The sequence below is a fragment of the Candoia aspera genome, chromosome 15 (genome assembly GCF_035149785.1).
Source record: "Candoia aspera isolate rCanAsp1 chromosome 15, rCanAsp1.hap2, whole genome shotgun sequence".
Lineage (NCBI taxonomy): Eukaryota > Metazoa > Chordata > Lepidosauria > Squamata > Boidae > Candoia > Candoia aspera.
Genome location: NC_086167.1, coordinates 17,050,378 through 17,078,303, shown reverse-complemented (window position 1 = coordinate 17,078,303; position 27,926 = coordinate 17,050,378). Strand labels below are relative to the sequence as shown.

At 54.0% G+C, this 27,926-nt stretch overlaps 1 protein-coding gene across 1 annotated transcript; it reads left to right on the top strand.

Moving 5' to 3' along the window:
- The first annotated feature begins 86 nt into the window (after window positions 1-86).
- Window positions 87-24,113, top strand: MN1 (MN1 proto-oncogene, transcriptional regulator). The gene is made up of 2 exons (XM_063315529.1): window positions 87-3,758; window positions 20,851-24,113. The coding sequence occupies exons 1-2, from the start codon at window positions 395-397 to the stop codon at window positions 21,033-21,035; spliced, it is 3,549 nt and encodes a 1,182-aa protein (XP_063171599.1). The 5' UTR covers window positions 87-394; the 3' UTR covers window positions 21,036-24,113.
- Window positions 24,114-27,926: the final 3,813 nt, after the last annotated feature.

Here is a 27,926-nt window from a genome sequence, read left to right as displayed (position 1 = left end):
GCTCATTGGCGCAGCTCTAATGGCTGGACGGGATTGCTGAAATGCAAAACTTGTTGCTGCTTCCCCGGCGCGCGGCGAGAGCGCGACAGAACCAGCAGCCAGCCAGCCAGCGAGGGAAGCGGCGCAGGAGCGGCCCGCCCGATCCGACTCGCGCAGCCCATGAAGGGCGGCGAGGCCCGGCGGGGGCCCCCCAGCCGCCACACCGGCGCCGGACGGCAACTTCCGCGCAAGATGTGAGTCGGGCGCGCGGCGGCGGCGGCGGCCCACCTCTTCCCTGCCTGCCTGCCTGCCTGCCGGCGACACGGACTCCCTCGGCCGTCCGTCCGGCCGTCATGCCTCGCTGAGCGATCTGATCAGCCGGGACTCGAGCAGCGGAGCCGCCGTCACTGGCGGGATGTTCGCGCTGGATCCGTTCGACCCACACGGCGGCGGCGGCGGCGGCGGCGGCGTGCCGGGCAGGAGCGGCGTGCCGGGCGAGAGGGGCGGCGGTTTCGGGCCGGGCGCGGGCTCCCAGTTCAAGCCGCCACCCTTTCACGGCGGGACTGGCAGCGGCGAGCCGGCGGCCCTGAATGCCCTGGGCGAGCCCTCTTCGGCCCTGCTGGCCATGAATCTGACCTTGTCCGGGGAGGGCTACGGCGGTTTCCACGCCCCGCGCGGCGGCCCTCCGGAATTGGCGCAGGCCCAGCCCGTCCACGGGTTCTTCGGCAGCCCGCCGCCCGGACCCGGCGCGCACCACCAGTCCCAGCCCCCGGCCTCGCACTTCGGTGGCGGCTTCGGGCCCGAGCCCAGCGCCTCCTGCCTGCACGGCGGGCGCCTCCTCAGCTATCCGGGCGGCCCACAGACGTTCGCTGCGGACGGCGGCTACGAGCAGCACCTGGCGGAAGGCCAGCCAGGCGGGGACGGCTTCGGACAGCAGAGGGCGGGACCCCTCCAGGACTTCCAGCCGCCGCCGCCGCCGCATCACCACCACAATCCCGGCGTGCCGGCGCCGTGCCTGCCACTCGACCAGTCGCCCAACCGCGCTGCCTCCTTCCATGGCCTGCCGGGGGCCGCCGCCTCGGAGCCGCACAGCCTGGACTCGCAGAGGCGCCTCCCCAGCCAAGGGGCGGCCGCGGTGGATGCCCTGGAGTACAGTTACCCGAGCAGCGAGAGCCATTTCGACCTGCCCGTCTTCTCGTCGTCGGAGGCCGAGGGGCAGCTGCCGCAGTACGGCGCCGGGCGGCAGGCGGCACCGCCGGCAGGAGGCAACTTCCCTGGCCAGTCCGCGGCCTTGCCCCGAGCGCCAGGCTCCCTGGGGAAGGTGCACGCACAGCAGCCCCAGCACGGCGTCTTCTTCGATCGGTTCGGCGGCGCTCGCAAAATGTCTGCAGGGCTGGAACCTGGCCTGGGTGCCGGGAGGCACCACCTCGTGCAGCCGCCGCCACCCGCGGCTCTCCTGGCCCGGCAGAACTCTTGCCCCCCGGCGCTGCCGCGGCCACAGCAGGGTCCCGAAGGAAGCGCCGCCAATACGGGCGGTCTGCAAGACAGCGGCGGCAGCGGCGGCCCGATCCTGCAGGGGCAGCACGGCCCATTCGAGTACCCCATCCACCGGCTGGAGAACCGGGGCCTGCAACACCAGCACCACCAGCAGCATTCCTACGGCCCGGGAGAGCCGCTTTTCAACGTGTCCCACCACCACCACCCCCAGCCCCAGCAGCCGCCCAACCAGCGACTGCAGCACTTCGACGCGCCCCCCTATATGAGCCTCCCCAAGAGGCCCCGTTTCGACTCGTGGGGCGGCGGTGGCGCGGGGATGCACGGCACTGCCGCCCTGGACAGCCACCTTTCGCCCTCCGCGGCCTACCCTGGCCTGCCGGGGGACTTCACGCCGCCGGTGCCAGAGAACTTTCCGCCGCCGCCGCCGCCGGGTCCGGATCCCCAGGCGGCTCTGCAGCAGCGCCAAAATGCGGCGCTGATGATCAAGCAGATGGCAGCCACCCGCAGCCAGCAGCAGCGCCTCCGTCCGCCCGGGCTGCAGCAAGTCGGGCACCACCAACACCCGCACCCCGCCGGCGGCGGCCACGGCCATCACCAGTCCCCGCACCAGCACCCGGGTGAAGCCGCTTTCGAGGCTCAGGAGAGCACGTGGTTCCCCCCGCCTCATCCACCAGCGGGCAGCGGAGATCTGCTATTCCGGCCGGGAGTGGGAGGGATGCAGGAGCCGCCGCCAGCGCTGCGGATGTCATCGGGGACCGAAGGACACGTGCCCTCGCCAGGCGGCCTGCAAGGCCAGTTCGGTCTGAGCCCGCCGTCGGAGCGCAGGCCGAGCCACCCCGACTTCGCATCCCAGGCGCAAGGCTTTCCGTTCGGGGCCCCCAGCCGCCAGGCCACCCCGCACAGCGCTTCACCCGGGTCCTTTGTGCCCCCGACGGACTTTCAGAGCTCTGCGCCCCCTCCCTCGCAGCCCCGGCCCCCACCGGCCAGCAGCAAGCTGGGCGCGCTCTCGCTCGGCTCCTTCCCGAAGGGGGGCGTCGGGGGGCCACCCGGGGGCGCAGGCCCCAAGGAGAGCAGCGGCCTTTTCGGGCAGAGCTGCCTGGCAGCGCTGTCCACCGCCTGCCAGAACATGATCGCCAGCCTGGGCGCGCCCAACCTCAACGTCACCTTCGGCAAGAAGGGCGCGCCCGCGGCGGTGGGCGGCGGGACCGCCGGGGAGGGCGCCAAGCGTAGCAAGATTAGCCCCACTGAGGCCCCGGAGACAAACGGTGCGGGGCCTCAGCCGCCCCTCCCGGCCCCGTCGGCTCCTGCGGGCGACAGCGGCCTCTCCCCAAATTACTCCCCTGGATCGGGCCCCGACGCCAAATCGGGGAGCGGGCGGGGCAGGGGGCGCAGGAAACGAGACAGCGGGCACGTCAGCCCGGCCGCCGGGGGGACTGGCGGCGGGGGCGGCTTCTTTGAGAAGTACGGCCCGGCGGCGGGCGTGGAGAGCGGCAGCCCCGGGCAAGGTGGGGAGCGAAGCGGCGGCGGCACCCCACATCTCCACGAGCCCCACAAGGCGTTGAGCTCCCCGCCTTCTGCCTGGTCCAAGGGCGGCGGCGGCGGCGGCGGAGACCTCCTCCTCCCGCCGCCGCCGCCGGAGCAGGCTGACCTCCTTCCCGCCCTGGACCAGGCCGAATCCTGCTCCCCGCGCGGCGGCGGCGGCGATTTCCCAGGCGAAGCGGACGAGGACGAGGTGTCTTCCAGCTCCGACAACCCGGGGTCCAAAGGGTGTCCCGCCGGGCGCAGCCCGCTCCAGCCGCCCACCCGCCCGGTGGACCACCCTCTCCTGAACGGACAGAAGGCGGCCTCCCTGGCCCAGCTGGGCCTGCACGCCGGCGGCGGCGCCGCGACCTCCAGCCCTGACAGCTACGGCGCGGGGCAGCCCGGGCCGGCGCAGGAGGAGATCCACCCGCTGGAGATCCTGCAGGCGCAGATCCAGCTGCAGCGGCAGCAGTTTAGCATCTCCGAGGACCAGCCTCTGGGCCTGAAGAGCGCCAAGAAGGCCCCCGAGGGCTCGGGCGGCGGCGGCGGCCGGAACGGCGACAGCGGCGAGCTGAGCAGCTGCTGCGAGGGCGCCAGCGGCAAGGGCGCTGTGAGCACCATCGACCTGGAATCCTTGATGGCCGAGCACTCCGCCGCCTGGTACCTGCCCGGAGACAAGGCGCTCCTGGACGGAGAGCCCGACGAGGAGAAGGCCCTGGTGCCCTGGGAGAAGGCGAAGGCGTCCACCCCCGGCAAGGAAGGTAGGGGCGCCCGCCGCCGCCGCGCTCTGCTCGGGCCGGAGCCGCCTGGCCCGGTATTAGTCCCGCTTCCCGCTCCGCCCGGGCGCGACGGAGGTCCGAGCGCCGGCTCCCCGCTATGCTGCCGGAGCGCCTTTGCCTCGGAGCCGCGTCTCCACTGGGAAGCAGAGCACCCGCGGGCGCCACGTGGGAACAGGAGCAGGAGGCAGCCCGGCCCCCCGGCTTTGTGCAGGGGATCAGGCTGGAGCCCGCCCACCCCCGGGGCCGGAGCCTGCTTGCTCGGGGCCGCTCGGGTCGGATTGGCGTGGGAACGCAGAGGAGGCAGAAAGGGGCGCCCGGCCGTGCGCGCTGACTCGTGAAGATTAAGCGCAGGATGAGGCCACTCGGGCGGGAGCTGCTCCGAGGGGGGACCCTTCTGCGGAAGCGCTGGCCGGCCGTGGGCCGGAGGCAGTGCCCGCTCCCGTGGAGGGGGAGAGGACGTTTCCTCGGAAACCTGAAGGACCCCCGGCCTCCCAAAGTTACCTTTCCCGCGTTTGGCGCAACGTAATGACTTTTGCGGAGCTTACCCGCCGGCGTTGCGGTGATGGTGGGATGTTGAGGTGGTTAGCTGATTTTAGAGACCCTTAAAAAAAATCCTGGCGTTCTTCCAATGGTCCATCGGCTAAAGTGGGAAAGTTGCCTATCTGAATTAGACGTGCCCTGGAGTCGGGTGCGGATTTCCCTATGCCAGGGCTGCTGGGTGAGGCCGTGCGTCTTGCTGGTCTGATTTGTTTGGGGATCCCAGGTGCTGTGGCCCTGCTGCTTCCCGTCTTTGATCCCTGCGGTGTCAGTGCAGGGAGCAAGGACAAGGGGATGACGGGAGGAAGCCCCCATTTCCAAGGGTTCTTCCGGGCAAGGACTTGGGGCTCCCTTTCCCAGGCAGCCTTCCTTGTGCTTCCTTTAATTGATACCAGGTCTGACTGGATCAAGGGCTTGAGAGGGCAAATCGCAGCTCCCATCGCTGCTTCCACCTTGCCAGGCTGGCACAGGGACTCTTTTCCTTTGTGCGAGCAGGAAAAGAAGGCTTTTGCTGTGGAATCTGGGATTCGCCCAGTCCAGGGGCTGTTCCTGCTTGCTTTCTTGTGCCTGTTCTTAGCACTGTGATATGACTGCAGAAACTTTTTCCACAGACCACATTAGCCATCTCATGCTCAGAGGAAGGGTTTTGAGAGGCAGCATTTAAAGCTGCATTTCATTGCAGCTGGCTTCAGAGGACAGAGGATGCACATGCTGGAGCTTTTCAAATGCAAGAAAAGTGGTGCCGCCTTAATGCTGATCTTTTGTCCAAGGCCACCAAACCATTAGGGTTAGGAAGGAAGGGGAAAAGGGCAATCTTTGCATATTTCTCTATTTGAAGGTCTTGGGTCAGTTATATAGTATACTGCCTTTTTAGCCAACATTTTTGAAATTGGCCTGTAGGTTGTTTCTGATTTTGAACAATGTGTGGGAGAGGCGTGATCTGATGCAAGGGAAAGAGCCCACCCGAGCAATGGTCTTTCCTATGGAGTATTCCATAGGGCAGTTCCAAAGCAGAATGAGATCGGGGGGAGGCACAGGAAACTCTGTGGCTCTCTTTGGCTTCCCTGGGGTGACAGAGAACCTCTCTCAGGACTGAATGCTACAGAAATGTCTGTTTCACTGCAGCTCCATGCACACTGAGCTATGAGATAAGGACCAGAGTAAGACGTACTTTCCAGATAAATGTGCCAAGACGTGCACTATTAGGGCTGTAGATAGATGTAGAACAAAATACTGCAGAATTCCCATGCACAGTGTTGCACACGCAATTTCTAGGGATGGTTTCTCTTTGAGGTTGAAAACAAAGCCCCAATGACGTGGCCCCCAGTTCCGTCTTGAGCTGTGTTTGAGCACCTTGACTGAAACCAGGGCTGGCTGAAATACAGGGTTTGCCCTGCTGTTGCAGAGAGAGAAAGAGAGAGGATTCCAGGTGGGCGACCTCCTCCCTCTTTCACAGATAGGTGAGGGCTTTGTTTCCTGAGCCCTCACCTCCATCTCTGGGTCTCTGTCCTTTGAGAGGATCCATCCTGGGGCAGAGAGTTCCCAGGGTGTTGCACTGTAGCCACGTGCTGCTGCTGCTGCTTTGGTGGCTGCCAGGCAAAATGTAAATGGATGTGGTTCCGCTCTGTGGTGGCGATTGCATTTTCATTCTGAGGCTATTCCAGGATGCTTGGCTACTGTTTGTTGGTTTGGCAGCCTGTCATAGCACTCATAAATCTGTCAGTGGAAGAAGCCAGCACGGGATGGCGTGAACGTTCGTGGAAGAACCGGCTCAGCGTGGAGTGCTAATCTGTGGTCTGAAGACCAGGCTCGCTGTCCCCGCTGGCTCATCCTGTGTTCTCCCACATCTTTGGTGGTTTCTCTTTTAAGTTGGTGATTTTTTGTGAGGAGGAAGTCTTAAAGGCTTGGCTCTGAGATACCTTTGCTGACAAGGGAAGGGATGAGGAAAGCATGGAAATTGCCTTCTGGCGTCGAGAGTGGATCGGAAATCAGTTGTACCTGTTAGAGGCAGTGTGTGTCGGCCGCCATAGCAGCACCGCTTAAACTTGTGGCCCAGGAGCCTCTTCACTGACCTGTTACGCATCCTGTCCTGCAGATAGGAGCTGCGCCTATCAGTGAATGGCCCAGGATGCGTAAGGCAAGACCGCAGAACCAGGGATAGAAAAGGTGCCTGGCACTGCTGGGTTTAAGGCTAGGAACGGTCACCATTCTTCAATCAGCAGAGAAGCCTCACCGGACGAAGAAAAGCTCCAGTGGCCAGTCTGCGTCCTTCACAGGTGTTGCCAGGAAAATGACTTCCATTCACCAGCAGCGTTTCTGGATATGTCTGAGGGTAAAATGCCTTTATCAGCTGGTGTTAAAGACCTGGGCTGGATGGGTTAAATGCTGCTTAGGCTGTTTGTTACCCCTTTTTATCCATGGCTTTGGAGTCCCGTAAAGGCAAGCATGTTGAATTTTTAAAATTTGAAGGGAATCCCATTGCGGACTGATTGCTTTAGGAAAGTTGGTTTGCACATGGAATGGAGACAGGTGGCCTCTCTTCAGGTGGCTGGGCATCACTGCTTTGTGTGGCAAAGTGGCAGAGTGCCCTTGTGGCTGTCCGGGTTGTGCTAGGCTGACTTACCTTTTGCGCGAGGCCAACTCACACTCTCCTGTCTAGCTGTAAGCCTTTGGAGTGGGTCAGCTTATTTCTATTCCCTTAAATAGTACCAGTGGTTTATATTTTCATGCATTTAGTTATCCTATTGTTATTGGTCAACATTTCTGTGCTGAATGCAGCAAGAATGGAACTGTGTATTTTAGAACACAAAAAATAGGTATTATTTGATACTTTAAATTTAGTTATAGAATTTTGTATTTTTCCTTTGTTTCATCTTCTGCCTGCATTTCTTATTCTTTCTCTTTGTATAGTGTTTCTTACCCAGAAAGGCAATAGCATGATGTTTATGCATGAATTTCATTAGTTGTAAAACAAAATGACGGCACAATGCTACTGAAGGGACTCAAGAGTAGTAGAGGCGACTGCTATTATATAAGCAGACAAAATGTTTCAGTAAACCATCCAGGAACATGTTCATGCTTTTCTTGAATGTCTGTAGATGGCCATGTCTGTAGACTGTGAATGTTACATATACAAATACTGAGCAACACAGCCTCATCACAGAGGAATTTGCAGTTGCACATATTACAAACAGGGTTTCATGAAGCAAGTGCGGTTTTGTCACAAACAACTAACTCCTGTTGTAGTTTTCTCATGTTGTGGGGTTTGTTTAGCATGCACCACTGTCCCCTGGATCTGTGTAAAGGCAAAGCGTAGATTAGTTTGTCTAATGGCTTACATTTGTTGGAATGTGGACGAGGGACTATTCTTTGCTTCTCTAACCAGGGGGAAAACTGCACCATAATTATTTTGGACATTAATAACGTTCTTTTCTAGGTGTTTAGCATAGGAAGACTGGTCATCATCTTAGAAGATTCCTCTGGTTAGCAAGGCAGAAGGAATCAGACTTTTTTTCATCTGTTTTAAATTAAGCATTAATTTGGGCATGAGGCACTTCAGAACTGGAAAGGAATGTCAAAAATCCCACTGAACAGCAAAGTTCTAGTCAATATCTTTTCACCTAGTCTGTGGTTTGGGGTTAAAACTGAGGGCCACCTCGCCTGTCTTTTTAATGGCAGATACCTGGGAAGCCAGCCTTGGGGAATATCCAACACAGGCATCCCAGAAACAATTGGCGATGGGCGCCTCTCTCTGCACAGGTAAAAACTGGTTTCCTCTAATTGCATCCAGGTTCATTTTTGCTGAAATTTACCCTTTCCCCCCAGCATTATGTACTTCTGAGATTATGTAGTGGAGTTTTTCCTGATTACCCTTAAATCTTAAATTAGGTGAATTTACTAGCTGGAAGGACAATCTATTAATTTTAACCAGATGAATTTCTTCATGCTTTACAGGGAATAAGTGAGATGATACTGCATTGCAAAAAGAGAGAGAGAGAGAGAGAGAGAGAAAACCTGATTGCTAATCTTGTGCTCCTCTGATAAAAGAGGTGTTACAGTTTTCATGTGGAGTTGAATCTCCGAGAAGCGGTGAATGATTAGGGTGGTAGAATTACTAGCCGATTTTCTCTTTGGGTGGAGAAACATTGCCGGGTTCATCAATGCTTGGCCTTTGAAGAGGGGGGAAAATGCTTATTCTCCGTTTGTTTCAAAATTATGAAATGGTTTGTTTGTGAGATGTAAATTTTGAACTTGGTACAGGATGTGCTTCAAACATCTAAAGGAAGAATCTCTGTCCATGAACTTTCTGGATAAAAACACCCAAGATAATTTTTTAGATTTGGTTTCCTCAGGTCTGTTTTGCAATGAAGTATTAATTACTTTAAGATTTTACCAATTAATGTATAGATTAGTAATATGTATTCAGTACTGGTCTGACTATTCAGTGCTAAAATATCAAAATACTACAGACCTGATGGAGATATTTTTCTTACATTTTCAGAAGGGAAAAATTATTTGTATCAGAAATTACTGTTACCCAGTTGAAATAGTGTGAAGTGTTGCTAATATCAAGACAGCTTAAGATTTTTATTGGTTACTGAAGACAATGTTATGCAGGCTTAGTCATCGGTAAGTCCCATCATGTCTCATAAATGCATAGATACAGATAGAGTCATTGTACCTTCAAACAGTCCTTCCTGACAAAGGATTACTGTGGCCTCAGTCCTGAGCACTCTTGCTTGGAAATCCCATTATTTTCAGGGAAATTTGCTTGCAAGGACTTGTTCTGCTCACTCAGCTGAGGCTGCAGTGGGATCGATATTTAGTAATCACTATGAATTAGTAGTTTACTTACTGTTCTGTGGTTATTCTGTACAAATTATTTTGTTATGGCTTAGATATATTTAATTCTATAGCTCCAGAGTTTTTATGCTAACTTCTACCTAGAAATCTTTCTAAAGCATAATAGCCCCATTTGTTTCATTCCAAAGCTTTTTAAAAAAATGTTCTTATTTAGTGTAGAAAACAATGATATGCTAGAGCTTCATCAGAAGAAAGGCACAGAAGAATAAGAAATACAAAAGGCACCTTGAGCCTCACGGTAAACCTCAGCAGAGATTTGCACCACCAAGTCTAAACATGGTATCAGAGTCTGGATTCAGGAAGTGTTTCCTTTGTTCCTGGTAGGGTTTGGAAATGACATGGTATTCCTTGCAATGTCACTGTGGAACCTTTTCCTCTCCCTCCACCCAATGATTTTATGCAAAGCATACCTAAATGTGAACAGGGAGATTTGCAAGCCCCCAGCGTTGGTCTGAACCCTTCTCTTGCCCTCCCTTCCCAATTGCCTTTATGTCCTGCCAAAGGCAAAACATGCTGATGCAAAGGTGAAGGCCAGGACCGCTGAAGGGAAGGCCTGTAAGACAAGCAAGATCTGCTTTCTCCTTTTTCAAGGGAATGGATGTGGAATCCTTCAGACCCAACTGAGCATCTCAGGCAAAGCAGATTTAATGTTTGAAGCCAGTCTGGGTAGACCCTGGACTTGCAGACCTGAGAAAAGTGGTTTTCAGTCTTCATTTTGGAATTCTGTATTTCATTAGGGGAAATTTTGCTGCCAGTTGATATGTCCCTTTTTCTTCCACAGCCTGCTCACTGGTAGGAATATAATAAAAGGGTGTTGGCCACGTGGTGTGAATTGCAGTTGCATCCCAGTAGCACAGACAGATTAGAGGGAAACCTTGGGGAAAACCCTCCATCTCCTTGCTTCTGGGCTGCTGGACAAGAAGCTAGGTGTTCACACCAGGCCATGTTTCGGTGTGAATGGTCTCTAAATCTGACAATTGCAGAGTGTGGTTGTTGCTGCTGTGATGAGCTTTCTGCTTGTCCTGCTGGACAATTGTCTTCTTTTCTTGACCAGGGTGGGATGGGGAATTGTGCCAGTTTTCTCCCTTCTCCAAAAGAAAAATATGTATTGCTACTGATCTGAATGTGGACAGGAAGCGAAGAGACCCATCATCTGTTTTGAGCCACAAATGATGAATCGTTCGATACTTTCTGAATAGCTGGAAGGTGAGGTTTGAACTCCCAATAGCTCTTCTTCCCTAAGGAGAGAATCCCCTTTCTTTTTGGACCCTATTCATGTGCTTCTTTAGCCTAGTCCTCCATGAGTTTGTGGTGCTGAACAGTAGATGCACAAAGCGAGGTGGGTCTCAGGCCGAGAACTGAGGAGATCCGATGTGCGGCAACTGCCCCATGCAACTGTTCCTTAGTGATAGCTGCTGAGCGCTTTGAAACAGGAGGGAGACTTGGCTACATCCAGCTAGGTATGCATTTAACAGAGAGGCCCTGGTGCCCAAACCTTTTTCAAGCAAACACAGACGCACAAACCACACAGCCGTCCAGACTCTGGATGCACCAAGAGCTGAATGGCTGTCCTTCAGGAGAGCTGAGGAGGAGTTGATTCCTGCTGGTCGCTCTCCTTGCTGGCTTCACTGTGTGTTCACTCCTTTCAGGGGTACCTGCTAGATGACTCAGTTGGTTTAATAAGCTCACTGCACAGCTTGTGGAATAACTTTTTAAGGCTCAAGAAGCGAGACCTTTCAATATTCTGCATGGGGACTATTCCGGTGACTGCAGCCTGGAGCACTGTTTTGCCTGTCTTCCGAGCTCAATCCATACCAGCCTGAAATTCTGGGCTTCATAAAATCCAGGGAATGCCATGGACATTTCTGGAGTTAGGAAGTCAAGAGGGGAAGATTGACCTCAGGGAGTGCAAGTGACATTCAAGTAGGATTTGCTGTGTGTGTTTGTTGACTGCACCCCGTTACTGAGTCAGCTTCATTGAACATTGGGATATACGTAAAGGGTCACACGATTTCTCTTGGGGCTTTGAAAATACCCTTGAAACAAACCCCAACTGAGCAGTTTGGGCTGAAGGTGGTGTTTGTGACCCTCTGTTTTTTAAGTCTACTTCATTTGCCCACATACTATTTTGTCGAATAATTTCTGGAAGCGAAGTAAATGGCTTTGAAGCCTTCAGAGGTCAACAAGGCTGTGCAGTGTATCCATGCCTGGGGCTGCTTATGGAACTGCCTTGATCCTGCTGTGTCTGCCCTCCCGGAACTGTAGGAGGGGCAAGGTCCAAAATGGGGGGCAGAATGGATGTTGGTGGTGCTTGTGAGTTGATGCAGTGATTGTATAGTGCTAATTGTAAATCCCATCCCCACCACAGACTCAGGAAGGCTACCTGTTTCCCTGTCTTCCCCGTCTGCTCCTGAAGCCATGCTCTGCTACATTGGTCTGGGGCCAGAGACACATTTTAGGCCACTGTTTTAGAACATTCTATGTTCGCTGTTACTCTGATGTTCTGTTTCTGAAGAAGATTTATTTGAGTTTTTATATTTCTGTAAGGTTTATTTTCTGGAGAGGTAGAATGTGCATCTGTTAAATTATGATTCACGTCTAGGCATTCTCATTGTTTAAGAAGATAACCCCCACGATGCTGGAGCCCTGATTTCAGTTTGGTCCAACAGTTTGGGCTCAGAAGCATTATTACAATTCCCAAACAGGATTCGGTCAGAAGCAACGTGAGGAATGACCGTTTTGAATTTGGGGGCCACAAGCTGCCTGGGCGAGGGACCAAAGAGTGAACTGTGCACCGTGGAAGAAATCCCCCCTGCCAGGTTTGAGTGGGGGTGTGGTAGAAGCCAGTTCTGCCTTCGGTCTCTCCACTGTGACATTGAGGTCTCCTTCTTCCAGCCCTCAGCAGAGTCCCCCCAGCAAAGGGCTGAGCTTTTGCCCTCTCTGGCCCATCTTGGAGGTGTCTTCGGGGAATTAAAAATAATTGCTTCTGCCCTAATGGGTTATGAAAGAACATTTATTTGTTTATTCAAAGCAGCCTTGTGCTTGCAAATGCTGGTAACGCTAAAAGAAATAGTTGTTAATGGTGAGATTGGATTTTACATTGGAGAGATATGTGTAAGCTACCTAGAGTTACAAAACGGGAGTGGGTGGGAATTACATTTTAAAATAAATATGCGTACAAATCAGCCAAAATAAAGTGAATGCAACAGAAGCACAGAATGCTAGAACAAATGTTGGGTCTCCTTGCCCAAAAGGCTCTGGAAAGTCCTCCTGCCAAGCCTTCGTGGTGGTGGTGCCACCTGGAGCTCAGGACCCTGCCTGTTCCAGGTGGGAGCCGAATCTCCTGGCTCGGGTCTTCTGTGGAGAGAGCAGTTGGAAAGGGCCAAAGGGCTCTCCCAAGAGAGTCGTTTGAGTAGGCAGGAGCCCCTCTCGGCAGGTTGCCCACAGGGCAGTCTCAGCTGAGTGAGCTCAGGCCCCTTTGTGTGGCTCCATGGCCTTGGTGTTTGCATCTTGGGGTGGGGGTGGAGGTGGGGGGGGTTGTCTTAGGGGTTCATTGGAGGAGTGCCCAATCCCTGGTGGTGGTTCTCCTTGGCGGATTTGGGAAGGTCGTTCTGCTGCGTTACTCCAACGAGAGTGGGAGCTCGGCCCCTCTGTCATCTCCCGCTGGCTCCTCCGAACATCTTCTCCACCTTGGGCAGGAGGGGGCATCGCGGGCTCATTTGCCAGCCATGCAGGCAGCCCTGGTGGCCGTTCCAGAGGCCGGCTGCCCCACGTGCACAGTGCTCTGGTGGAAAAAGTCAGGATAAAAGGGAAGGGAAGGAAACTGGGCTCTTGGAATAGGCCTTCCTCCATCAAGGCGCTAATAATGCACTTCAGAGCCTGTGGATTCATGCTTCCTAAATAGGCCATCTATAATTTTTTTTTCTGCACAGAAAAACATTTAATCCAAAGTTGTTACCGAATTCTTTCCCTTTTCCTTTTCCCTTTTATAAAATGGAAGATTTTATAAAAATATAAACAATTACCTCATTTGGCAGAGGGAATCTCTGTTTAATACCACCATTTTTGAATCTACTTCTTGAAATTCCCATTAACTATGAATAAACAGACCAACAGTTTTAGGACTCTAAATCGACTGGGTGCTTTTGTTTTCTCACGCTCCAAATATACGTTAGGCGCTTGGCAACGTGTGAGCACATGACGTCTCAAAGGAGGCTGAAAGGGTCGGCTGGACTGTGCCCAGAGTGGTGCTCGTCTCTTCTTATACCGCAAGGTCTCTCCCTTCCCTTCCTTGCTCTGGAGTCACGCTCCCAGTTCTGTGTTTCTGGGGCTTCCTCCTCCCCATTGTCTCTGAAACATTTGCAAGGCTTAGACTGCATTTTTACATTTTTAAGGTAGGCCTGGTTACCCTATCCAACTCTCCTTAACCTTGGCAGATGCTAAGTTGTTACCTGGATGTATATAAAATTGTTTGAATCATAGGTATTTTAAGTATGTATGGTGGTTGTATTTGGTTGGTTGTAGTTTTAAATATTTGTTTACTGGATTGGCTATTATGTTGTGAACTAATTTTATTGGATAGAATTTTATTGCTTATTTTTCTCCTGAAGAGTCTTGGTAAAGATGCATCATCATCATCATCATCAATTGGGAATTTGGGACTGACGCAGTTTGTTATAAAAGAGGTCAGAGCTTGGCGGCTGATCAGAGAATTAAAGCCTATTACCTCTGTAAGCCTTGCTGGTGGTGCAAATGGTGATGATCTAGGTGTGACTGTGCATAAAGATCTGAATGGGCACTTTTCCTGGGGCTGTTGCCCTGCCATTGAGGCTGCTTCCAAGTGGTGCCAAGTCATCAACTAACCTATGGTGGCAGCGGGGGGGGGGGAATTGGGGGGGGAGAAAGCAAGTACTGAGAGCTTCTCACATTGAGGGAGGCACTGATACGACAACGAGGCCCATTGAAAGCCACATGCCGCACGCAAGCATCCTTCACGGTGAAGAATTACACCTGACGGGTGAAGTCTTGGCTTTGCATCAACAAGCTGGCCTTGGCCCAGTGGAGCCTCTGCACTTCGGACAGGCTTTTCTGTGCTGATTTGCAGGAGGAGGCCATAGTAGCTCCCACGTAGTTTACTACTTACAGCTCACTGTTATTAATCCACAGTTCATATTTAACCTGTGCTCAACATTTAAAAAGCTACTGAAAGGGGTTTTCCAACGGGTAGGTCAAATTGCTGCTCTGCCTCCAGGGCTGAGCCTTGGAGGCAATGCAGACCTGGTTTAGATGGGCAGAAGACGGGAGGAGGGAGGGCTCCTTGGGGGAGCAGGTCACGCTGCCTGAGCACTGGGCAAGAGAAGCTCCTTCCGTCAGATGAGGCAGCAAGGGCACCCGGCGAGGGGCTTGGAAGGGCCTCACCTGCTGCTGGCTGGAGAGGGAGCCGGAGCAGGCGAGGCAGCTCTGCAGAGAGTCGGGGCCCAGCCCCCACCCCAGGCTTTGAAGGGCACTCTTGGCGGCACTCGGAGCATTCCCAGGGGCAGCAGGCAGCCAGGGCAGCACTTCCAGATAGGCACCTGGCGATCTCTGGGCCCAGCATTGGTCAGTGGACAGTTTCTGAGGGGAGACCCACATGCAGCACTTTGGGGATCTTTTTTGTAACGTTGCAGAGTTCTCTGTAAACTTAATGGCTTTTAGTAAGCAGCAGTATCTGGGTAGAGCCTCAGGCCCAGTTAGGAGTGGAGAAACTCGGTTGTCAGAATCCCCGGGGAAGCCAAGTTGCCCAATTCGGGCAAGGTGAGGCTCTAAACGGAGATAAGCTCTTTCAGGCTATGATTCCCGTTGGAGGAAGATGGCTTGACAGGCGCCTTCCCAAAAACCATGCTTCCTCCCCCCACCCCTTTCAGAACTTGCCAAGCTGGAAGCGGATTTTGAAGTCAGCTTGCAAAATGCCCTGGTAATGACCTGTTCCTCACCTGCTAGTGGCTTTTCTGCCAACCAGACACCCCAAGGTTCTTTTTTGCACTTGGAAGGGTTATAAAGAAGTCAAGAGTGTTGTCACACTATCCGTAGCCTATTTAATCTGTGAATAATTGCTTTAATTATTTCAAATCAATATCTCCATTCCATAGCTAAATTTACTTCTTAATGGCCAGACACCTTACATTATCTAATCAGCGACTCGCTGGCTGGCCAGGTGGATCCCTCCTGTTTCCTGAATAAAGTTTAGATAAAAACCAAGGTGAAATACGAATGCTGCAAGGACAGAGTCCCCCTGCCACCGCCCCCCCCCACCACATGCTTCTCTTTCTCTCTGCCCTCCCCTTCTTTTCAGGCAGATTTGGACTCTTTTTAGTTCTGGCCCTGGACCTGATGCATGGCTCAGACCTGCCGTTCCTTCTTTTCTTCCCAGGAGGCACTGGCCAAGTGGGGAGACCATAGCCATTCTGGGAAAAAGGGGAAGGGAGAGTGGCAGCCCTGCTCTTCTCCTCCCTTTCCAGTAGGCCAACCAGTCCAGCTTTCCAAGGGAAGCTGCGGCTTCTTTGGCAGGTGGTCACTCCTTGGCCAAGCTGGGCACCTTGCAGGGCGGCCCTGTTGGAGAGCCCAGTGCTCACCATCGCGGGCGGCTTTTGAGGGGGCTCTCAGCTCCTCTTGTGTCTTTGTTCTTGGGTATGGTGGGAACTGCTTTGGTGATAACAGGGCAGGTCTGATTTTGGGAGGCGCCGATGGGGTACTTTGGATTGGGAGTGGGGGATGCAGGTGCTGACAATGCCACGCATGTGCCCATGACTGCCCCAAGTCCCTCTGGGGCTGTGCATCCCTAGCAAGGCACCAGGCCCGTGCTGCTGAGCACCCAGCCCCGGCCTGGTAGTTCTCACTTCTGGAGGCCTTGTGGGCGAGAGGGGAGCTTCTCCGCCTTCCTGCGTCTGCTGAGCGGAGTTGCAAGACCCAGCGCAGCTTTGCTCCTCGTGGCTTTGCTCCAGTTCTGGCTCCACTGCTCAAGCGCTTTTTCGCTCATGAGCAGAGACTTTGCTGGGAAGCCCCGGGTTGGAGCCTTGTCCCAGAGAAAGTTGTCCTCTGCTGGGCGGACGTAACAGTTGGTAAAAGCATGTGTGCTGCTGTCTCCCAGGAAGCGTTACCGAAGGCCATAAGGCAGGTGGAAAATGCAAAAAAGTTAAGCGTCCATCACACCTGCTGCTTTGGGAAGCCTATGTTTGCTCATGTTCCTGCTTCTTTCCTCCCCTCGCCTTTGCTGGTGCTTCCTGGGGTGGCTGCAGGACACCTTGCAGGCTGCTTTGGGTGGATTTGCTCCTTTCAGACCCCTCTCCAATTTTGTGATGTTTTTCCTCCTTGCGGGTGCTTGGTTATGGCGTCCTTCCCCCATCTGACCTTGTCATGGCTGGTTCTTCCTCCAGGGCCACAGTGTCACTGCTGCTTGGTGTAGCATCCAATGGGGATCAGTTGTGCGTCTCTATCTGTAGTCTCGTTCAGAACCCACAGGTCTCCCTAGGACAAGCGTTGGGCCCTGTGTATTCCTGGGGATGGGCCCCTGGAGGCAGCCCACATGGGTTCTATTTTCTGTTCTGTTCTGGTGGAGAAGTGGAAAGATGCAGTTGCAAATGGTCAGTTGCTCTAGCAACAGTGATGGCACCTTCCCAAGGAATGGGGCTGGCCAAGCATCCCATCGTGCTGCCCTGAGGGCATTGCCCTGCCTGCCTTTTAGAGCCCACCAGGGCTGAGAGAGTGGCTGCCCAGGAGGCCCTGAAGGGGCACCTGCATCTAGGACACCCTTGCCTCTGCCTTCTCTCACCTCTGGCAAAAAAGGAACCTTGCAGCTGGCCATCTAGGGCTGTGGGAAGCTGGCTCCGTCCATCCCTCCAGGGCCCTACGCAGGGTCACTGGCTCCCATAGCAGGAAGAAGGCACGGGGGCAGCTTTCAGAGGATGAGGTCCCCTTCTGCAGCAGCTGTGGCCACACTCATGCCGCAAGACAGGGCCAAGCTCTCCCCCCTCTCCCCCAACCCAGATCCCTGAGACAGAAGGGAGCCTCAGTCCCCCACGGACCCTTTCAGAGGCAAGGGATGTAGGGGGCTGCTTGCTTGGCAGTGGAGAGTCAGGACCCTTCATTACATTCCTTCTTAATGCCAAGGAGATGGCGGTTTCTTTCAGTTGAGGAGAGCTGGAGGTTTATACATGACCCATTATTATTTTAAATCTCTCCTTGGGTTGTATGTAAGGGAGCCAAAGTGGAGTATGTTGGAATTGTCGACAAGTTGCAGGTTCATTTTAATTTCTGGTGTGGGATGGAGGCATAGCTGAGTGATCTGAATGAGCAGGGATTTGCTGGACAAATGACCAGGGCCAGATTAATCCTGGAGCGCCTTCCATGTCTGGGATGCCAGAGGAGCCAGGGTTCCAAAATTCATAGGAGGCAGGAGACCCTTTTCCAATATTATTGCAAAAGAATAAGTGGTTTGGGGTGAGCGAGTCCTACCGTTATAGACATCAGTTGCTCCGTATTTTTTACTTATTGTAGTCAAGATCTCGTACCAATGTGACCCAACATTCCTTCATCCCTGCACGTTTAATATAGCTGTTATATGTTAATGTTGAGTTGCCAGTCATCTAGTCAATTTCATAACCCAGTTTTATGGAATAAATTGATCTAGTCGATTTCATAAAGCCCTAGTCAGTTTCCACAATGCCTTGGCTTAATTTTCCTTGCTTGTATTAGTGGCATGAGTGAGGAGGTTGTGAAGTTTATGGATTACAGTTCTTGCATGAACCTTGCCCAGCACTTCTCTTCTGTTCAGCCTGTTCTTTTCTCACCAACACGTTTTATGCCAATTTCCTTCTCTGGTCCACAGATCCAAGAAAAGGGGGTTGTCTGGACTCTCCAGATGGAGAAGCCAGCTGCAAATAGCCTTCCTGGCCCTGATTCAGAAAACCAGCCTCTTTCTCTTCCAATCTCTCCCACCTTTTCCTTCTGTGGGGGAGGCTGGTGAGGCTACATCCCTGCTCACCCCTTCTTTCACCTGGGTCAGGGGTCTCCAGCACACCTTTTGGAAAAGCATCCTGTTTGCCCTGCCACTGTTGCTGCCCTGGGCACAAATGCACAGAGTGGAACCATTAGTGGTGCATCTGGCAGGGCTTTGCTCTTTGCCGCCAGCTGCCTTATCTGCTCCTATCTGTTTTTCCTTGCAAAAGCCAAAGATCAGGAGCCCTTTGCCAGCTCTTGAGTGCTCGAAGCAAAGCAGACATTCCAGCAACATGGGCTGATACAAGCTTTCTTTAGAATCCTGGGCACCTCGATTAATCATCCTGTCAGGAGGGGAGTGGAGAGAAGAGCTTGCAAAGATCACCGGGGGTTTTTGCCTAGACGGGTTTGGAATAAATGGGCTTCTTGCGCAGCCCAAATGGGTGTCAGGTGGGGATGCGTTGGCTTTGGGCATACCTCTCTCCTCCCCCTGCCTTTGTGGTGAGGGAGGTTAATCTTCAGTGGCTGAGAGGGGGAATCCTGCCGGCTGCACACAGCCTCAGCTCAAGAGCTTCCTTTTGCTTTCTGAAGTGGCAGAAAGTGGGTTATAGAAACGATCCTGCCTGCAGTTCCCTGGATTGCATCCAGCAGCTCCTTGGCCAGCTGGCTGGCTCCAGAAAGTGACACTGCTTCTGATGCGGCTCTTGTGGGCAGAAGATGGTGTGCTTGCAGTGGGGAGTGCCTGCATGCATGTGGGTTAGAATCATGTCTGTTGCCAGGAGCCAAGCAAGCCTGGGATGGCAAACACCCCTGGCAAAACATCTCCACCTGGGAATGAGCCCCTTTGCCTGCAGATTGAGAGTGCCACCCAGGCAAGGTTGTCCTAGAGGCGGGCAAGGGGCCAGGATCAAGCCTCCCAAGGGGGAACTGGGGCTTGCAAGAGAGGAGCACAGCTTGCAAAGGCGGACAAAAGAGGGTGGGCCTTTGGACGACTGATGTGCGCAGTGTTGGCAGGCATGTGCCTGCTTTGTCTGCCTCGGGCATCATCACATGGGGTCCTGCCTCTCTCATTTCCAAATGCTGCTGCGCAAAGCACTTGCTTTGCCGATGCGAAAGCCGGAGGGTGTCGCTTGGCATTGGTGCTCCGTCCTCGGTGGCAGGCTTTTCGCGGGAGTGCCTAGGCAGGTGTCCAAAGCGATATGTCAAACTGTCACAGGAGAGACTTGGTGAAAAAGATCTAGCCCCGAGGGGGTGCTTTGAATGAAAAGATGCAGGCGGAGGGGGCTCTCAGAACAGCACAGCTGTCTTGGCCCACCTGCCCATGGGGAAGGAGGTCCAGGAAGGAGGTGCCTTCGGCCTTGTGGCATCTTTGTGGTTGGCTGGATGCTGAGGGACATTAGCCTTGCACCTGGTGGGCAGGCAGGCAGATCGGCCGGCCTCAGGAGTTGCCAGGGATCATGCCGGCATGTTGCCAGGGTGCAGGATGAGCCTCTGGGTCTGTGGCTACTCTGGATGCCAGCCCTTCGTGGAAGGGGTGGACCCAGGCTGGCTGCTGAGCCCCAGGCCTCAGCCAGATATGCAGCTTCCCAGGTGTGTGTGTATGCCTTGTTTTGCCCTTTCAGCAGGCTGGCCTGGCACAGGAAGAGACCTGAGGGGGACTTGGGCATGCTGTCTCAGCCCTGCAGGTTGCCATGGATCAGGAGCCTCTGGCAGGAGGAGGAGGGTGGCAGCCCGCCCCTCGGTGCTTCTCCAGAGCTCGAGCGAGGGCGGCCTTTGCTCTGCTCCCTAGCCGACCATCCTGTCTTGTGGTCCGTTTTGAGTTCTTTCCAAAGCCAGTGGTTACCTTCTGCCTTGTGGGATTTGTCCCAGCCTCCCTTCATCCTGTGGCCAGCCACCTGCCACTGGCCCTCCTTTACATTCTCCAGCCAAGTTATCTGCACAGGAGGTAACTGGCTCCTGGCGAGTGTGCATTGGGAGAGAGAAGGAAGGACTAAGGCCACAGCAGGTGGCTGGGTGTGTTCCCAGCCAGGTCAAAGGAAGGAGAAGAAATGATGTAGCAGGAGAGAAATTTACACCTTGTGTGACACTCAGCTCCATTTTCTTGGCACAGAATTGGGCTGTCCCAATGGGTGGCCTTAATTTTCTCTTTGTGGGCAATGGACACCCTCCTGTGGGTCCTACAACTGCACCCACAAGGTCAAACCCCGAACTCTTGGATTCAAGTCATAATTTGGGGGAAAACCTCAGCCAGAGCCTGGGCTTGTCTGCAGAGCCCAGGTGGGATGTTCTGGCCTTTCTCTTGCCTGCATCCCAGCAACTCAGGCTTAATCTAACGTCAGAGGGCAGCCCGTAGTGTGTGTGGCCTTCTGATGGAAGTCCCTTGACCAGCGCAGTTAAAGAGCCTGCCCAGGGAATTCCAGGCTTCCTGCCTTCAGGACGAAAGGCTAAGCCTGGATGCCACTTCTGTAGGTCTTAGTTTCTGTGGCTACTGTACCCAGAACATTGCCTGGGCTTTGGCCATGATCTGCTCTCCCCTCGCCTTTCTTCGCCTGTGGGTCCTCCTCCGGGCCCTTCCCTGCTGCCCTAGGTCCATCTGCTTCTGCTCCCCTTTTCCCAGCCTGGGAAGCCCAGGCCAAATCCTGCCCTTGCTATCTTGGCCGTTTGGTTGCACTGCGCCTAACTTCTCTCTCCACTTTTTCAGCCCATGACCTCCCCTCTAGCAAGGCCTTGGCTCCAGCACAGACGGGCAGCCACTTGCAGTGTCTCTCTGTCCACTGCACGGACGACATGGGTGATGCCAAGGGCCGGACTGCGGTGCCAACGTGGAGATCCCTGCACTCAGACATCTCCAACAGATTTGGGACTTTTGTGGCTGCCCTGACTTGAAGAAGGGAGAGGAGGAGAAGAGGAAGAGGAAGAGGAAAAGGAGTCATTTTTTTTCTGTTCTTTTTATGTTTAAAGAGCCGCTCCTACTAGTTGGACTGTTTTCTAGGTTGGTATCTGTTTAGCGGCATACAGACTGGCAAGGGTTAATTTAAAATAAACTCAACCGAAAGAAAGAAGGAAAGGGAGAAAGAAAGAAAGAAAGGGAGAGAAAGAAAGAAAGAAAGATCTGCCACTCCTCCTGCTGGTCCCTCTGCAGCCGGTCAGAGCACTCGCACTCGAAGGAGTACTGGCTGTGGCTCTGGGCTGGCCAGCCTGGCTGACAGGGCCCCTTGCATCAGGGCTATGTCACGGGAAGGCAGGATGGGCTTAGGTTTTACATGTCCCCCTCCCCGCTTTCCATGCAATTGAGAGGGAAATCTGGAGAGCAGCTGCAGAAGTCCAATCCCCCTGAAGGGAAATTGCACCCCAAATGGTGTCCGAGGGACCCCAAGCTTTCCGCCTTTCCTGTGCACCAGAGCCAAACCGTTAATGCACAGCCAAGGATTCAGACAGTCCTTTGTCTTATCGGAGAGTGAGAAGGCGGGTGGGGGGGAATGCAAGCTGATCCCTTGCCTCCCCTCCCCCCCCCATCCCTGCTGCCGCCTGGTTTCTGCTTTCTGGCACAAAGCCTCACATCGCCTGTTTTCCCTGAACAGGAGGGGGGTACCCTGGGCTGAGCGGCAGCTTTGCTTTCAGTGCTGAGATCCACTTGACAGCTGAGTGCCTTTCCTGGAGGAAGAAAGGGGGCTGATTCTGCCCCAGACGCCTTGCCCCCAGCCCGGTCCTTCTGCTCTGCAACAGCCTCCTATTGTTTTCCTTCATTTCCTGCAGAGGCCCCTCCGTGGGGCTGGTCTGGAGAGCAATCAGAGGAGGCGAGGAGGAGCAGGGATGGTTTTCCACCCAGCTAGGCTCAGCCCTGCTCCTGGGGGGGTGTTGTTCATCCTCCCGTTGGAGGGTGCTGCTAGATGGGCAGGGCCAAGGGGTGTTGTGGCAACGGTGGTCGATGGTGGTCGGGGAATCCAGCTGAATCAGCCATTCTCGGCTGTGGGGAGGAGGTTCGGAGGGGGAAGCCAAGAGAGGGGCAGGCCCCACCTGAGGAAACCAGGTGGCTCCTCTGCAGCCTGGAGCCGGGTGACCATGATGCCTGAGGGCCCCCACCCCAGGGCAGTGGCAGCAGGGCAATTGCTCCAAGCCAGCCTACCTGGTATCTCTGGTGGCTCCTGCTCAGTGCCCAGTTGAACTGGTGGGGGTTCCCTCTGCCCAGACTCTCCCGGGCTGCCCCGCAGTCAAGGAGTGGTACTGCTGTCGTCTGCCGGGAGGTCATCCCACCAGAAGGCCCAGGCTCGGTGGTCTTCTGCAGAGCAGGCCTGGCTGCTGCTGCGCACAACAAGCTCCCTGTCCCACCCCAGTGGCTCTTCCTTCCTCCAAATCCAAGATACTTAAGGTGCGTGTTTCTTTTTCAATGTCCTGAATTTTTTGTGGACTTATTCTTTTTCTCCCCCTTTGTGGGTGGATAAAATTTTGGTCAGCATCCTGTCCTGGCTGTCTGCTCCTGCAAAAGGAAATTTGTTCTCAGCAAAGAGGGGAGCAGAACAATAATGCTGCTCCTCCAACAGGCGTCTTCTGTTGCCCCACCTGCGCTCCGGGGTTTTCTCCTGCTGTCTCTAGCAGGAGAAGGGGCCACCTCCTGCCAGGGGCCTGTGAGGAGAAGTGGAACAGGTGGGTCGGTGTTTAAGCCGGAGAGCTGCTTTAGTTGATTCTGTTATTTTCTGAAGGTCTGCTTCTGAAGGAAGAAAAATCAGCACAGAATAACAATGGAATTTAAGTATTAAAGTAAGAATAACAGTGATAAAGGGAAACCTAAATAAATAGCAACAATGTTAAAATGGAACTTTAAAAACACAATAGACTGAAACTTCTCAGGCAAAAAGAAAAACATTTTCAGTTGATGTTTTAAAAAATGACTGGAAAATAGCTTTTACAGCAAAACAATAAAATAAAAATAGAGTCATTAGAAATTAACTGTAAACTGCCTACTAAAAGCATTCAGTTGAGCAACACCCTGTACTGTGCAAAAAAAAAAAAAGGAAAGGAAAGGAAAGGAAAGGAAAGGAAAGGAAAGGAAAGGAGAAACAGACCTGTGGATTGCAGACTGCAGAACTGTACGTGCAGACGGTCCATTGATTCAGTTGAAAATCACAGGAAACCCGCGGAAGACACCCCCCCCAGATACAAATGGGCCTTTTGTTGCTTGAGGGCAGTGCTGGGTGCTCCGGCCTCAAAGGTGCCTGCTAATCCGGGCTACCTCCACTAGAAAGCCAGGAGAGGGGCACTGGAGGCCGCTGGCACTCCCTTTGCAGGAAACCAGGCAGCTGAATCCGGCTAACGTTTTCTGAGGGCTCTTTGATGCTCTGCAAACACCTGTTATCTTCTCTGGAAAGGCTCCGTTCCCACTCCTCAGCCGAAGGTTCGGGGAGCACCATCCAGAATTGCTCCGCACAGTAACGGTAGCTTCTCTGTGGGGGAAATGAATCTAAAACAAGCCAGCTATTTTAACCGAGATTTTAGGACAAAACTAAGTTTCAGGGGACCGGCCGTTTTTTCTTGGTTTCACTCCTCCTGTATTTCCCCAGCCATCGCAGCTTTAGAAACAAACCCTAAACCGAAAGGGTGTTGTCATCCTCCTTGTACTGAAGCTCTGGAGAAGAGCCCCTCCCCCGCCCCAGCCCAGCCCAGCCCAACCCCTACTGCTCAGTCGGAAGAAACCTTATTGCACATGTAAGATATTAACATGGAGGGCAATTTGTAATCCCCCCTTCCCTCCTGTTCCCCTTGCCCATCCCCTTTTCTGGGAATTTAGTTTAAATTGGTTTCTCAAGGCTTGGTTGGAAGACTGTGACAAAAGCTCATGAAAAGTGAGTGTTATTTTCTTTCTTTTTTAAATATGTAAAGTGCAGTCTTCTCTATTCATGCATATTGTATATATCTGTATATGTTTTACTGAGCAACTAAATAACAATAAATATGATGTTAATGGTGGTTATGGTCTCTTTTCAGTTGGGTTCTTGTTGATTTTTCAACAAGAACCCAAAATGTATTTTATAGGGTTTTCAAAGAGTCGTTTTTGCATTTTCCTCTAGCTGGGAGAGGATGTGGGGGCCACGTAATGAGGGGGAATGGAGGGGTCCCCTCTTCTCCCAGGGAGCGAGGGGGGTTAACTAGTGCTGCTCCTGGGGCACCTCCTCAGTCTTGAGCCCCAGAAAAGGGGTGGTTGGCCTGGGCCTGGGGTGACCCTGTGGGAGCCCGAGCATCTCCTGCTTGCCACCTTCCGAGGAGAGCCACCGCCTCCCCCTCCATCAAGGGACATTATTTTAATGATTGCAAGCTTCTTTGTCTAGAGGGGTAATTTGTAGGCACACACACACGCATGCACACATACGGGTGTTTTGCCTTCTCCAACTCATCTGGTACCCGACTGCAGCACTGCTAATTCTGGCTGGGGGTTATGGAGCCACAGCCCACCCCGCCCTGGCGTGGGAAGAGCTGTTCCGGGACAGTCCCTTGGCTGCGCGAGGTGTCCTACACATGGGTGTGATCGTGACTGTGGCTTGTGATCCTCTCCAAGGGGCCTCCAACAGGCAGGGCTGCCAAGGGAGGGGTCACCCAGAAAAGTCACCTCTCCCCACCATCCCCATGGCGTGGCTCTGAGTGAAGCCAATGAACCAGGGCTCGGCCCACAGCTGCTCCTTGAGTTGCAGGCCGAGTGCTGGGCCTTTCCTCGCACTTGAGGCCCCTCAGTTCCTCCCTGGCTTGCACTGAAGCCTGGCCTGTTCTTACGGTGCCCCCCCCCCCCCGCATCACACCCAGAATCTGCTCCTGGCAGAAAACTCCTCTCTTCCCAGAGAGGCCACACTATGGGGGGGGGGATGGTGGTGAACTGGCACAGCCTCTTTGGCTTGGAGGTTAAAGGAGGAGAGCAGACCCCTCCTGGGAATCCTTTATTCTCTGCAGAATGCATCGCCCCTCCCTCCCTCCTGCAAAGCTGCAGGCTTTCTCTCTGCCTCCATGAAAACTTTACTGTTTAAATTTGCTCTTTGTTTAACAGCACTGGGAGAGTTTTCTAGAGACACAGGAGAGGAGCTTTACTCACCCCCCCCCTGCCCCTGAATAAAGTCCAGTATTTTAATGCATTCCTTCAAAGGGGCCTCCCTGACTCTCCCCGCTGCTGCCTCCTTGGTGGGATGCCCCCCCACCCTGGCCAATGTGTTCCCTGCTGGGTAACTCAAAACATACAGCAGAGTTTTGTTGCTGGCCCTGGATGGACGAGGAAGGGGCTTTTGCGGCTGAAGAATCCTGAGGGGGGGCATGGGGGGGCAGGGACAAGAGATGCCGCTCAACATTTTAGAGCAAGGCCTGGGACCAGGTCTGGTATGATTATAAGGTGGGAGACAAGCGGTGAAGAAAAGAAAGGGGCTCCTTGGTGGTTAAGACCTGTGTGTTGGAATGGTGGAAGCAGAGCAGAAACCCTTGAAGGACTCTGCTCAAAAGGACATCAGTTGTTTGGAAGGAAATCCAAGGATGGGAACCCCCTTGAACTGCGCCTGCATTCAGCTTGTGGCCAGAGCCAGGGGGCCCCAGAGCCAAGCATGGGGGTGAGGAGCTGACAGCCACCCTTGCCCACGTGCAGCTTCTTGAGAAGGCCAGAGATGGCAACCCCTTGGTGAAGCATCTATGCCATCCAGCTGCCTCCTGAGTCCCTTCTTTCCTTTGGGTTTCATGGCACAGGAACAGTCCTTGACCTCCGAGCATGCAATTTGGTCTCAGAGGGCATGCAAGATCAGGAAGGAAGATTTCTGAGGGCTTTGGGATTCACTTAATTTCTGGCTGAGGCAGAGTTACCCATGGGTAAGTCACCCCAATTTATTATACTCTTCCTTTCCACGTACAGCGGTTTTGAATAAGGAAACATCCTTGGATGCTGTGCATAAATCCGGCCTGGGGGCAGGAGAGACCGTCCTCTACAGAACCACGTCCCCCCACCCCTTCCCCCTCCCTGGCTCGGCACTTCCAGCTTGTGAAGCACACAGAGAAGCATTTCTGGAGGCTTTGAGTTCAGCCCTTAAAGTAAGCAAGCTGGAGACAGTCCAGCATAAAAGTCACTGAATAAATAAAGTCCCCAGAGCAGACAGGCCTAATTGGGAACATGCTGCTGAAGGGCCCTGCCGGCTATTTTGAGACGGCACTTGGCTGGAGGAAGGCCAACCGTTGCGCTCTCCTGGAAATCCAAAGTCATCTCCCCACCCAGAGCAGACCCTCAACAGGGAGACTTCCACACAGCCCTGAAGGCCAGCGGCCAAGGATGGAGACCGGGGGAGGGAGCAAGGAGGCGAAAGACCCAACTTCTCCAGCCTGTCAATTCCCAGGCCAGGAGGGAAGCCCAGGGATGGGGGTTGGGCAGGTGCTTGCAAAGCCTGTCTCCCCAGGATGCCCCGTCCCCCTGCAGTGGGTCCAAGGGCATCCCTCTGGACTCTTTCTCCGAAAGAGAGATTGAGGGGGGGGGGCACGAGCTAGTGAACCACAGCCAAGGTTTATGAGGCAGACATGCAAGAATGGCGGAAAGTTAAGGAAAATGTATTTATTACAACACTTTTCATGGGCAAGTTATCATTCTGTCAAACTTTATTAGAGAAAGTAATTAATGGGCTGTAAAAGGTGCCAGTGCATAGCCAGGGAAAGAGGGAGGCCCTGTGCAAATTGCCACTTGTGAGATTTATGGCCCTCTATGTAGCAACATGTGTGTTCTCTGCAAGAGGTGGGCCTCGAGAGCCACTGACAGTGTGTGTGTGGGGGGCAGGTGGGGCTTGGGGTCGGTCAGCATAATTGGAGTCTTGATCTTCCCCCCAGCCAGCCCTCCTCTTCCTCTCAAGCTCTCAAGGCTTTGGGGGACTTAGTCTGAGAAGTGGAGAGCCCAGGGCCTCCCTACCTCACCTGGTTCAGAATCCACCCCCTGTGCATTGGTGCTAAGATGAATGTGCGAGCTGGAAGCTGAGAAGGTATGGAAGGGGCCGACTCCTATTCTCAGGTGATGGGGATGGGGGGCAGAGGGGCCCAACTCTGCTGGGAGGGTCACCTCATTTCCACGGCACGGGGATGCCTCCCCTCTTTTGGGCTTGTGGAAAGGAATTGCTGGATGCAGCTGCTTCTGCCGACCCTCCTGAAGAACTGCGGGGGGTGGGGAGGGAAGGTAAATGCAAGGGAGGCTGAGCCCCTCCTAGTCCCAGGTAGCAGGCCTGTCTTCACACGTTGGTCGATTTTTCAGAAGAAGCTCTTGAAAAGCAGCAGAAATAGTCCCAGCACTCTGGGGAGCAGGCAGTTTTGGTGGAGCAGAAAGTTGCCCTGGGACCCTTGGCCCATAGATTTTCTGCCCTCTGGGTGAGGCCTGGCAGGAAGGCAGGTGGTAGAAATGGGAAGGAGGAAACCCCTCACCGGGGCGCCAATCTGAGCTCAGCAGGGCTCTTCCCAGCCCATTTGCGATATTTTGGATCTGGCACTCCTGTCCAGCTGTTGGTGCATTTTCCTTCTGGTGCCTTATTCTGGTAACATCTGGAAGGAAGATGCCTTCCTTGGCAGGGAGGGAGCTTGGGATGCACCTGCCTCAGGTGCCCTGGCCTCCTCTGGCCCGTCTCCTCTGGTGCTGCACCCCTGCCAGGCATCAGTGTGCACACAGATGCGCTCTCTCAAACACACGGAAACACACGGAAACACACGGGGCTTGCTGCTTAAAATACATCTCCCTCCTTCCTGGATATAAATATCACGTGAGAAGCCCTCTGCACGCAGAGGTTGGCCATT

Excerpts from the sequence above, each read along its gene's own strand:
- MN1 (XM_063315529.1), top strand. The coding sequence starts at position 395 with ATGTTCGCGCTGGATCCGTTCGACCCACACGGCGGCGGCGGCGGCGGC. Across the intron at positions 3,759-20,850 it reads GTCCACCCCCGGCAAGGAAG|CCCATGACCTCCCCTCTAGC; the intron begins GTAGGGGCGCCC and ends CCACTTTTTCAG.